This window comes from Coregonus clupeaformis, chromosome 5 (genome assembly GCF_020615455.1).
Source record: "Coregonus clupeaformis isolate EN_2021a chromosome 5, ASM2061545v1, whole genome shotgun sequence".
Classification (NCBI taxonomy): domain Eukaryota; kingdom Metazoa; phylum Chordata; class Actinopteri; order Salmoniformes; family Salmonidae; genus Coregonus; species Coregonus clupeaformis.
The window spans coordinates 25,186,429-25,199,352 of record NC_059196.1 but is presented as its reverse complement, the minus strand read 5'-3'; the positions used below and the strand labels follow the sequence as shown (position 1 = coordinate 25,199,352).

At 43.4% G+C, this 12,924-nt stretch overlaps 1 protein-coding gene across 2 annotated transcripts in view; it reads left to right on the top strand.

Moving 5' to 3' along the window:
- The window catches only part of LOC123483531 (glycerophosphodiester phosphodiesterase domain-containing protein 5-like), an 11,981-nt gene extending 4,508 nt beyond the window's left edge, over window positions 1–7,473 (top strand). Inside the window, exons 5-17 of one of the 2 annotated variants that reach the window (XM_045213743.1) lie at window positions 109–202; window positions 606–665; window positions 784–882; window positions 1,034–1,127; window positions 2,201–2,346; window positions 3,959–4,041; window positions 4,723–4,873; window positions 5,043–5,261; window positions 5,347–5,504; window positions 5,590–5,734; window positions 6,014–6,096; window positions 6,331–6,410; window positions 7,082–7,473. In XM_045213743.1, coding sequence (XP_045069678.1) covers window positions 784–882; window positions 1,034–1,127; window positions 2,201–2,346; window positions 3,959–4,041; window positions 4,723–4,873; window positions 5,043–5,261; window positions 5,347–5,504; window positions 5,590–5,734; window positions 6,014–6,096; window positions 6,331–6,410; window positions 7,082–7,170 — 1,347 coding nt within the window. In that variant the 5' untranslated portion in view covers window positions 109–202; window positions 606–665 and the 3' untranslated portion in view covers window positions 7,171–7,473. Of the gene's footprint in view, window positions 1–108; window positions 203–605; window positions 666–783; window positions 883–1,033; window positions 1,128–2,200; window positions 2,347–3,958; window positions 4,042–4,722; window positions 4,874–5,042; window positions 5,262–5,346; window positions 5,505–5,589; window positions 5,735–6,013; window positions 6,097–6,330; window positions 6,411–6,787 lie in introns of both variants that reach the window. The other variant, XM_045213742.1, reaches the window with a different exon arrangement.
- The last annotated feature ends 5,451 nt before the right edge of the window (window positions 7,474–12,924 follow it).

The window sequence follows — 12,924 nt, the reverse complement described above, 5'->3', positions numbered from 1 at the left end:
ACACACACACACACACACACACACACACACACACACACACACACACACACACACACACACACACACACACCACACACGCACAGATTGTACTATATGTATGTATTGCAGGTTTAACTTTGAGACTCTGGGATTCTGGTTCCCCTGGTCTCTGGTGCTGCTGGTTGTTGCTGCTGCTCTGTTCACCTACATCGCTCTGCTGCTGGTGAGAACTAGTACTACTACTATAAATACTACTATACTAATACTACTGATATTACTATACTATTACTACTGTTACTAGTACTATACAACTGTACTGCTGCTGCTCTCTTCAGTACTACTACATTACTATACAACTGTACTACTGCTGCTCTCTTCAGTACTACTACATTACTATACAACTGTACTACTGCTGCTCTCTTCAGTACTACTACATTACTATACAACTGTACTACTGCTGCTCTTTCAGTACTACTCTTACTTACACTGTCTACCTCTGCTCTCTTCAGTACTACTACATTACTATACAACTGTACTACTGCTGCTCTCTTCAGTACTACTACATTACTATACAACTGTACTACTGCTGCTCTGTTCATCTACATCTCTCTGTTGTTGTCTTGAAGGTACTGGCAGTGTGTTTACTGTCTGAGGGACAGAGGCTGTACCTTCACTGGAGTCACAAGGTATCTCCCATCCTCCATGTAGTACAGCACACATTCACACACATACATCATCTGTGAAGCACAGACTGATCAGGATGACACATATATTGATTATTCCTTTGTTATTTTTCTGTGTTAGATGGGGATCGTAGTGACCCTGGCGTTCTCTGTCAGTGCCACGGCCGTTCTGTCTGAGGTCTGGAGTAAAGAATGGAAGACCCTCCTCCTCTCACTGCAGGTTGGCCAGTCTAGCCGTCACTCACACATACACAGACCAATAACATCAAGCGACCCAAAGTAACAATGTGAAATGTGTATGTTCAGTTGTCTGCATTGTGATATGAACTTTTTGCTCCCTCCCCTTCTCTATCCCCCTCCTGATTGGCTAGGTCACAGCCCCCTTTCTTCACGTAGGTGGGGTTTTATTGATGACTCTCCTGTCCTGGCCAATAGCGCCGCACCTTTTTCGCATGAACAAGAGAGGTAAGTGCTCCGATTGGCTGCTGTTAAACAAGTCCAGGTTCTGGTCGTGTTCCCCTGCTCAGACGTTGCGGACGCATGCCAGATTTTTCAAAGCCTGGAGAGGTATTCTACGTATCAGCTAACCACATTTATGTTATAGCAATCTGGTACCCGACTGCACGATCAATGACGTGGCACGCAACCATTGGTTGAGGTGTGCAACGTCTGAGCAGAGGAACGCAACCCCTATTGACTGAGACTGAGAGGGACCTTTTCAGAGTTATAAACCTGGCATAGACACTGCCATGACGCACACTCTGTCCTTCACTCACTCTCTCTCTTTTTCCCTCTACCTCTCGTTCTCTTGTTTCTCTGTCATCTCCATGGTCACTGTTCTGAGTTGTCGTGGTGACGTGAAGCTGTAGGTGGACTAGCTGACTCATGTCTGGCCTCTCTGTGGAGGATAATGACACACACACACCTAAGACGTGTCAGGTGTACAGTAGTCTGATTAATGACAAAGTGCGCCCTGCCACCTATTGTGGTAAACAGCCAAGCGTTTATAAATTCATGAGGCATTTATATATTCTTCAAGATATCAATGGGTAATATCATACATTTTAAAGTTTAAAAAATGGATGTAGCAATCACAGATTTCCCCTTTAAGCTCTGATTTCATCATTAAGACTTGTATAACTCTAGAATTAGAACACTGGATCTGAGGTGACGGTCTCTCTCTCTCTCTCCCCCCTCTCTCTCTCTCTCTCTCTCTCTCTCTCTCTCTCTCTCTCTCTCTCTCTCTCTCTCTCTCTCTCTCTCTGTCTCTCTCTCTCTCTCTCTCTCTCTCTCTCTCTCTCTCTCTCTCTCTCTCTCTCTCTCTCTCTCTCTCTCTCTCTCTCTCTCTCTCTCTCTCTCTCTCTCTCTCTCTCTCTCTCTCTCTCTCTCTCTCTCTCTCTCTCTCTCTCTCTCTCTCTCTCTCTCTCTCTCTCTCTCTCTCTCTCTCTCTCTCTCTCTCTCTCTCTCTCTCTCTCTCTCTCTCTCTCTCTCTCTCTCTCTCTCTCTCTCTCTCTCTCTCTCTCTCTCTCTCTCTATAGTGCATCAGGTGTGTCTTTTGGGTGTGTACCTCAGTGTATTGTTCAGTCTGTCCCTGGTTCCTCTGGCCATGTATTCTCCCTGCATCAGAGAAGCTGGAACCCTGGGACCCAAACCAACACTCCTCGGACACAGAGGAGCTCCCATGGTACATATCTATCTATCAATAACATTATTATCAATATCTATCAATATTATCACTATCTATCAAAAACATCCTTATCAATGTTATCACTATCTATCAATAACATCATTATCAATATTATCACTATCTATCAATACTACCACATACAATATACAGGATGACACAGAGACGTTCCCATGGTAAATCCAGTCACATAACTTTAACACAGAGGCTCTGGCCTCATGTTACTTTAGAGAGTCAGAGAGAGAGAGAGAGTTCCTGATTAGAATAAGATCTGTCGCTGTACAATTTTTTGATGCCCTTGTGTTGGAAATCTCGCTCATCGCTCATGGAGCGGCGCACCGCTCCGGCACCCCATGTCCTTTCCTACCGCTCCGCGCTCACAGAAAGAAAAAGTGCCGCTCCAAATTCGCTGTATTCATTAAAATCCTAATTGAACCAACATCTATCTATTTTTGTGACAACTTGGACCTTCCAACTGGTTTTTAAGTATTGAAACCAAACCATGAAAAGGTGAATGTAAGAAGCGAACATAATTTCAAATAGGCTACATGTCATATTAAACAATATATAAACAATCTAAATAGGTCAGGAGCCAGACATTATTTAGGCTATATTATTTATATTCTTTTATAAGGCTATAGCCTACAAAGAAATACATTGTGAAACATTTGCGAGTGCGACACAATAGGCTGGCAGGGACATAAAGCGCTTGGCACTTAAACAACATTTTGTTGTATTAAATCATTATAGTCTATACATTTCGCATATATAGGCTGTGACTTATTTAGAACTTAATACAAATTAAACTAAAAATGACTTATTAGTGCCTTTGAATTTTCATTTTTAGAAACACGAGTTTGGCCAGTCTGTGGCTTCAGGCTCATGCGATAGTGCCTGGAGAGCAGGCCAGCAGCGGAGAATATCCCCTCCACACCTTTTGGCCACTCACAGAGATGCAGAGTCGTTTTTTTCTTTTTCTATAGGTAGGCCTAAAGGTTTCTAAAAACTAAAAGCTCCTTGAACGTGGGAATATGCCAGGCCTATTGGGCCAAAATTAATTATGGTCTATTGTATAGATAATAGAATGAAAATGAAGAGATATGATTTTTTGTTTAAAATTACTTTGCTACAATGACACACTTAGTTATCTACCCACCTCGTTCCTTTCTTTTAGCATGTGCACATAGTAAGTACAACATCATGCTTTTGGGATAGGTGTCTTTTCAGATTCCACTAGATTATTTAATTGTGGACACAACATCACTGCATTCTGGGTTAAATGCAGAAGACACATTTCAGTTGAATGCATTCAGTTGTACAACCGTTCTCGGTCCTCATCTTTGTAAGTCACCTTGATTTAGCACCTGTGTGTTTTATCAGTTTCTTTATGAAAATAAAGCAAGGGGCTATTAGCAGCACACAAGTAGACTACAAATGCATGCTGGGGTGGGCATGCCCTGAGCTCCTGAAGTGAGCGCTAGTAGAGTGAAATCAGAGCGCCAACCTTTGGGAATCTCGCTCCAGTCAAATTGGTTACGCTCCACTCCTCGCTCCGCTCCAGCTCCGCTACGCTTACATTCTCTGGTGTGCTTGCATGTCTGTCCTCTAACAGCTTGCTCCAGAGAACACTCTAATGTCCTTTGAGAGCGCAGTGGAGGCTGGAGTGGACGGGCTAGAGACTGACGTCACTATAAGGTACACACCCCTCTGTCCGTCTGTCTGTCTTGTTTTGTCTGTCTTGTCTTGTTTGTCGGTCTTGTCGTCTGTCTGTCTGTCTGTCTGTCTGTCTGTCTGTCCCCTTCTGATCCCTGTAATAGCCCTGTGTCCAGTCTAGCTTTGACCCCTGTCCTGCCTTGTCCTTTCATGGCTAGCCTTGTACTAATCCTAGAGATCAGACATTAGCGTCCCTCCACTCCTCCCAGTTAATGTGATTACAGCCTAGCTAATCCAGTTAGCGGTTAGTACTTCTGTCCAGGCCTGCTAGCTTGGCGCTGGCTGTGTTCTCTATGTGGCCTGGACTCAAATACTATTTCAAATCATTTCAGATACTTTAGCTGGGCTTCAGAGAAAGAGAAGAGGAGAGGGTGTAATGGAGTTCGCCTGGTGTAATGGAACCAATAGAATAGTTGCAAAACTGCAAACTCCGCCCATCAGGCACTCCAGGCATGCTAAAGCAAATGCTCAAAGTATTTGAAAGATTTCAAATGGTACATGTATTTGAACCCAGGCTTGGTAGCAGGACTCTAGCTAGCAGACCTAGTGTATCTTCACCTGAGACCTGCCACACATGTTTGTCTTGGCCATGTGAACGCCAGGACCTAATCTCTCCCCTCTCTCCCCTCCCCCTTGTCTTTCTCTATCCTCTCTCTCCTCTAGTGCTGATGGCGTTCCGTTTGTGATGCATGACCTGACCCTGCAGAGGACCACTAACGTAGAGGAGGTGTTTCCTAACAGAACACACACACCTGCTGCCCTGTTCATCTGGTCTGATGTACAGCTGCTCAATGCTGGGGCCTGGTTCCTCTCTGTAAGGACACGCACACCTTTGAATGGCAACAAAAACACACACACACAAACACACACACACACACACAGTAGCTGACTTTAGCGTCATGGGTTAGTTAGTAGCTGTATTACAGACCTCTTTTAACCATCACTCACTCTCTCTCTCTCTCTCCGCCCCCTCTTCCTCCCAGCGGGATCCGTTTGGCACGGTGTCCTCTCTGTCTCCAGAGCAGAGAGCACTAGCTGCCAATCAGATGGTTCCCTCCCTGGCTGAAGTTCTGGACATAGCGAATCGGGTGGGCAGGACAGTGCTGTTTGACCTGAGACAACCTCCGCCTGGACACCCTTACAGAGACAACTACCTCAACATCACCCTCGACCTCATACACACACACATCAACTCCAGCCAGGTAAGTGTGTCAGGTACGCCATTCAAAGGTGTCTCCCTGCTCTTATAAGCGACAGCCTTTTTTAAGATTGTGTGTGTGTGTGTAGGTGCTGTGGCTGCCATCAGATCAGAGAGAGGAGATACAGCAGGTGGATCCAGAGCTGCAACAGACAGCAGGACAGACTGCCTCTATACAGGAACTACAGAACAACCACATCACTACCCTCAACCTGCACTACAGCACCATGTCTCTACAGCACATCAGGTACACAACCACACACAAATAATGTACTATAAAATGTCACTCTCCTCACCCACCATGTATGTATGTGTGTTTGTGTGTGTTCCAGTAAGTACAGGTCGGTGAACATCAGTGTGAACCTGTATGTAGTGAACCAGCCGTGGCTTTACTCTCTGGCCTGGTGCAGTGGAGCATCCTCTGTTACCACCAACAACATGCTACTGAGAGATATACACACACCGCTGCTGCTTGTGGTGAGACACCCACACACTCACACCACCTTATTTGGGCAGGACAGGCTCGTAGTAATGGCTGGAATGGACTTCATGGAATGGTATCGAACTCATCAAACACATGGTTTCCATGTGTTTGATACTATTCCATTCCAGCCATTATTATGAGCCGTCCTCCCCTCAGCAGCCTCCTGTGACACACACAAATGTACTTATTGTGACACACACATATCGCTTCTCCTTATGGTGAGACACACACACCTCACAGACGTGTTCACATGTGTTTCCCAACCCCTACAGACTCCAGAGCAGTACAGTGTGATGTGGGTTCTGACTGACCTGGTCTCTGCTGCTCTCATCGTCTGTGTCTTCATATTCCACTGGTGAGTTCACATGTTTCTACATACATGTCAAAGGTGTGTGAGTGAGGTGATTACAGTGGAAAATATAATGGCTTAGTTAGGTAAAGGTGTGTCTGTAAGGTGAATGTGTGTGTGTGTATGTGTGTGTGTGTGTGTGTGTGTGTGTGTGTGTGTGTGTGTGTGTGTGTGTGTGTGTGTGTGTGTGTGTGTGTGTGTGTGTGTAGTAAAGGTGTGCTATTTCTCCCTGTCCTACAGGTGGCGTGAGCGAGGCCTACACTTCTGGTCAGGCAGTAGACAGACACACGAGACCGGGCCTTATAGCAAGTTCAGGACCGGTAAGGACAACAACGTCATACTTCATACTGTACATCACTATAGGCCTCTCCCATTGGACTAGTCTCCAACTTGTGTGAAACACACAGGCGCGTATGTTTAAAAGTGCACCAACATTATAATCTCTTGCATAACTGTACAGTTTATGAGCTGGATTAGCTGTTTGTTTCTGACATTCAATTCAAATTCTAAAATAATTTCTGCTCAATGCCAGTGGTGTTCTAACCCTCTAGTTTATTGGACTCATAACATTAAAAAGCCTGTTTCATCAGAGGCAGTATGTTAGTGCATTTTTATCCGTGCACCTCCGGGATGAATTGAGCTTTTACTCAGAATGCCGGCATACTGTAAATTATTCTGTGTTCTGTCTGTGCCTTAGATCCCGTGGAGTTAGGGTGGGGTCGATGGAATCCCTTCCACTCAGAGTCTCCCACTAGAACCCTCATCTCCCTCCCTCTGGACCTCAACCCATGAACCCTGCATGAACTAATGAACCTCCCATGAACCCTCTGGTTCTCAACCCTTGAAACCTGCATGAACCACTGAACCTCCCATGAACCATTCCCAAACCTTTGGACCTCAACCCACACATGAACCCTGCACCAACCCCTCACCTGACCTGAACTCCAACTATCACACCCCTGACCTCTAACCCCTAACCTTTGCCCGGCAGAGCTCAGTGACGTCTGGTCCATCTCCAGTGGGAATGTCCGAACAGAACTACGGACCCCCAGTACCCTCCACACCATCACAGAGGAGTAACACACACACAGTCACACACAAGTGTGAACGCACAAGAATAAGCAAAGGGAAACAGAGAGGAAAACAAGAGATGGAACTGAATGTGTAAAAAGAGGAAGAGGGTGATGTAATATGAAAGATAAACCAGTATTTTGATAATCCTGACTAAGACTGTTGTTCCTGTGTCCTCACCTGACCAGCTCATTCACTCTCCCTCTGGTGACCACTGGAACTGCAGAACTGAATTGCTCAAATATGAAATATACACTGAACAAAAATATAAACGCAAAATGTGAAGTGTTGGTCCCATGTTTCATGAGCTGAAATAAGAAATCCCAGAAATGTTCCAAACGCACAAAAAGCGTATTTCTCTCAAATGTTGTGCACAAATTTGTTTACATCCCTGTTAGTGAGCATTTCTCCTTTGTCAAGATAATCCATCCACCTGACAGGTGTGGCATATCAAGAAGTATTCATGTCTGTAAAAAAAGCCCTATTGTGGGGAAAAACTCATTCTGATTGGCTGGGCACGGCTCGCCAGTGGGTGGGCCTATGCCCTCCATGGCTGCACCCCTGCCCATTCATGTGAAATACATAGATAAGGGCCTAATGAATTTATTTCAATTGACTTATTTCTTTATATGAACTGTAACTCAGTAAAATCTTTGAAATTGTTGCATGTTTCATTTATATTTTTGTTCAGTATATATTTGTTGTTCTCATAACTGTACAGACATCAGCTGCATTAGAGGAATTGATTAATAGTGTCTTATATTTTCTGTGTGAGTGAGTGGATGTAGATGAACACTGACTGTACTGTGGTTTTAGTTTGATAAGGTTTTAATGATCAGGAGTTTCTGTTTATATTTGAATGTATGACCAAGCAGTAGCCTAGTGTTTTAGCATGGCATTGAATATAGCGACTGCTTCTGCAAACACACATATCTATCTATCATGAGATCTACCCCTAAACCATAAATGTTTATTTTGAGGTTGTAGAAGCTATGCGAGTATGACTTTCAGGTGTTGTGTGGAAAGTTGCTGGATTCAGGTGTTAGTCTGAGGGTTGGTTGGTTAGTAATGGCTCTGTGGACAGTGTTGAGCGGGAGACAGGAGATCTAAGTGCCATAGGAGACACACTGTCCACAAGCCATTGGCCAGCCATACAGAGGATCGAAGAGAGATTTTAGGGGGCTTCTACAGAACTTTTGTAATTATCTGAAGCCTTCTAGAACTCTCCAATACATTCTGGAACCCTCCCAAGACATTCTAGAACTATCCCAGTACATTCTAGAACAGTGGTTCCCAACCAGGGGTACTAGGACCCCTGGGGGTACTTGGCATATACAGAGGGGATACTTGAGAAGACTCATGAGATCATAGGCCTACTGGTAAAATGCACATGAGGGGGTACTTCAGGGGTACTCTGGACAGAGCAAAATTAAGTTGGTGGTACAGTAACCAAAAAAGGTTGGGAACCACTGTTCTAGAACACGACAAGCCATTCTAGAACTCTCCAAGGCAGAAAATACATGTTGACAATCTGTATGTTCATAGTAAACCAACTAACAACAGAGAAGTTGATATTCTGATGACCAGAGGGCAAAATAATGATCTTCTGCCATTGGTGGAATTGCACTCCGCCTTGCTTGCTCGCCTTGCCGCTAGGCTAAACAAATACCATGCTGTCATGAATCAAAATCTATATTTGGTCCCAACAATGATTCAAGGTATCAAACACTCTGAATGTAATGGTTGTTAAATAGCAAAACGCTACATAGTATTTCTGGTTGTATTCTGTATAACAGGATGACCGTTTTGTTTTAATGTACACTACCGTTCAAAAGTTTGGGGTCACTTAGAAATGTTCTTGTTTTCAAAAACAAAACAAAAAAAGTCCATTAAAATAACATAACATTGATCAGAAATACAGTGTAGACATTGTTAATATTGTAAATGGCTATTGTAGCTGGAAACGGCTGATTTTTTATGGAATATCTACATAGGCGTACAGAGGCCCATTATCAGCAACCATCAGTCCTGTGTTCTAATGGCACGTTGTGTTTGCTAATCCAAGTTTATCATTTTAAAAGGTTAATTGATCATTAGTAAACCCTTTTGCAATGATGTTAGCACAGCTGAAAACTGTTGTGCTGATTAAAGAAGCAATAAAACTGGCCTTCTTGAGACTAGTTGAGTATCTGGAGAGGCGTCAACAGTGAAGAGGCGACCACGGGATGCTGATCTTCTAGGCAGAGTTGCAAAGAAAAAGCCATATCTCAGACTGGCCAATAAAAAGAAAAGATTAAGATGGGCAGTCTGAGATATGGCTTTTTCTTTGCAACTCTGCCTAGAAGGTCAGCATCCCGAAGTCGCCTCTTCACTGTTGACGTTGAGACTGGTGTTTTGCGGGTACTATTTAATGAAGCTACCAGCTGAGGACCTAAGAGGTGCCGGTTTCTCAAACTAGACACTCTAATGTATTTGTCCTCTTGCTCAGTTGTGCACCGGGGCCTCCCACTCCTCTTTCTATTCTGGTTAGAGCCAGTTTGCACTGTTCAGTGAAGGGAGTAGTACACAGAGTTGTACGAGATCTTCAGTTTCTTGGCAATTTCTTGCATAGAATAGCCTTCATTTCTCAGAACAAGAATAGACTGACAAGGTTCTTTAATCAGCACAACAGTTTTCAGCTGTGCTAACATAATTGCAAAAGGGTTTTCTAATGATCAATTAGCCTTTTTAAATGATAAACTCGGATTAGCAAACACAACCTGCCATTGGAACACAGGACTGATGGTTGCTGATAATGGGCCTCTGTACGCCTATATAGATATTCCATAAAAAATCTGCCGTTTCCAGCTACAATAGCCATTAACAACATTAACAATGTCTACGCTGTATTTCTGTTCAATTTGATGTTATTTTAATGGACTAAAAAATTGCTTTTCTTTAGAAAACAAGGACATTTCTAAGTGACCCCAAACTTTTGAACGGTAGTGAATATGAGCCTTCTCTATGTTATTTTACTGTTACTATTTTCTGACTGTAAATGGTATTACCTGATATTAAAAATCTTTAAAGGATTGAGTTGGTTGTTGTTTGTATTAATTGATTAACCCATTTGATTCCATGTCCACAGTATAACGCTACTTCTGTTACTCCAGTTGAAAAAAATACATCGACCCACTGTCTCCATCCAATCATCTTTATTGTTTTTACAAAAACAGACACCTCGGCCGGGATTCAATCTAAGCGCTCTAATCAACAATGCGGTTTTTAAAGGCAATGTTACCTCATTCACGGAGATCGTATTTAAGGTAACTACTGCAGATGTCGGCTCAATTGGAAATTCCCTTTAAATGTCAAGCACGCTACAGTACGGTTTCTGATTTGTTCCTGGACCTCATTGGGGGGTGCAGAGGAGAGGCGGGGCAAGGAAAACTATACTAACGCCATCTCTGACGGTAGCTCCACCGTCATCATGTCTTCTGTCAGAACAGTGGAGCAACACAGCTGCTGTAGTAATGTTGTAGTAATAAAACTTTATGTTTTGTTTTACCCCATATGTAACTCTGCGTTGTTGTTTTTATCACACTGCTTTGCTTTATCTTGGCCAGGTCGCAGTTGTAAATGAGAACTTGTTCTCAACTGGCTTACCTGGTTAAATAAAGGTTAAATAAAAATAAAAATAAAATCACCCAGACAGACCGGGGACACTTTCCATTCAATGGCACCCTATTCCCTAAATAGTGCATTACTTTTGCCCAGAGCCGTATTTTTTACCAGGGCCCATAGGGCTCTAGTTAAAAGTAGTGCACTATATAGGGAATAGGGTGCCATTTGGAACATATCCGCAGTGTTGTAAACCATATGTTGAGCTGAATAGTGGAAATTCACCCAGAACTCTGTGTTGTTAGTGTAAATTGTAGCGCCTCAGGAAAATAGATTCACTACTCATACAAACCATAGTTTCACTACATGGACAGATACTTTACACAATGTAAATATAAAATAAGTACCAAAAATCTTAAACAAAAACAAACAAATTCAACAGCAGACAGACAGGTTAGTTAGTGCTGAAGGGAGGGAGGTGTTTGTAGTGGTGTCAAGCTCCTCTGTGCAGTTTGTCTCAAAACAGGAGAAACAGACATCAACATCCTGCCTGAACAACACACTACTAACACATAGTGTGCGTCCCAAATGACACCCTATTTCCTATATAGTGCACTACTTTTGACCAGGGCACTATATAAGGAATAGGGTATCATTGGGACGCAGGGTATAGAACTCTTCATGCAGAACTCAGAATCATCCATGAATCAGTTCTTTTCCAGCTGAGTTAGGTCTAGACCTGGTTCTACTAAGGGTTGTAGGGAACTTTGCAACCCTAGTTCTAGTTAGTATGACAAAGGCCATTGGTGAGTTAAACACTAGTCTCATAGAGCTACATTACATAGATCTGCCAAATACCAACAGATAATGATCCTTTATGGTCAATTGTCTATGTTAAAACTCCAGGGCAGGCAGTCCACCCGAGACTTACAGCACAGACAGACAGACCTCTGAGCTAAAGCCTAATTATACCATACGCAAGTACGCAACTCATGAACATAATTAGCTGTGCAAAATGGTGACCTTGCTTGGTTGTGTTGAGTTACAACTTTCGAGGCTGCACGTATACATATTTCTGCTACTCAAGTATGCAGAACGGCCAATTTGCAAAGCTTGTGTTGCGTAGGCTGTGTATATACAGTGAGGGAAAAAAGTATTTGATCCCCTGCTGATTTTGTACATTTGCCCACTGACAAAGACATGATCAGTCTATAATTTTAATGGTAGGTTTATTTGAACAGTGAGAGACAGAATAACAACAACAAAATCCAGAAAAACACATGTCAAAAATGTTATAAATTGATTTTCATTTTAATGAGGGAAATAAGTATTTAATATTTTTTGTTTAGCGCTTTTATCCCGTCTTTTTTTTTGACCTGACCCTCTGCAAAACATGACTTAGTACTTGGTGGCAAAACCCTTGTTGGCAATCACAGAGGTCAGACGTTTCTTGCAGTTGGCCACCAGGTTTGCACACATCTCAGGAGGGATTTTGTCCCACTCCTCTTTGCAGATCTTCTCCAAGTCATTAAGGTTTCGAGGCTGACGTTTGGCAACTCGAACCTTCAGCTCTCTCCACAGATTTTCTATGGGATTAAGGTCTGGAGACTGGCTAGGCCACTCCAGGACCTTAATGTGCTTCTTCTTGAGCCACTCCTTTGTTGCCTTGGCCGTGTGTTTTGGGTCATTGTCATGCTGGAATACCCATCCACGACCCACTTTCAATGCCCTGGCTGAGGAAAGGAGGTTCTCACCCAAGATTTGACGGTACATGGCCCTGTCCATCATCCCTTTGATGCGGTGAAGTTGTCCTGTACCCTTAGTAGAAAAACACCCCCAAAGCATAATGTTTCCACCTCCATGTTTGACGGTGGGGATGGTGTTCTTGGGGTCATAGGCAGCATTCCTCCTCCTCCAAACACGGCGAGTTGAGTTGATGCCAAAGAGCTCGATTTTGGTCTCATCTGACCACAACACTTTCACCCAGTTCTCCTCTGAATCATTCAGATGTTCATTGGCAAACTTCAGATGGGCCTGTATATGTGCTTTCTTGAGCAGGGGGACCTTGCGGGCGCTGCAGGATTTCAGTCCTTCACGTCGTAGTGTGTTACCAATTGTTTTCTTGGTGACTATGGTCCCAGCTGCCTTGAGATCATTGACAAG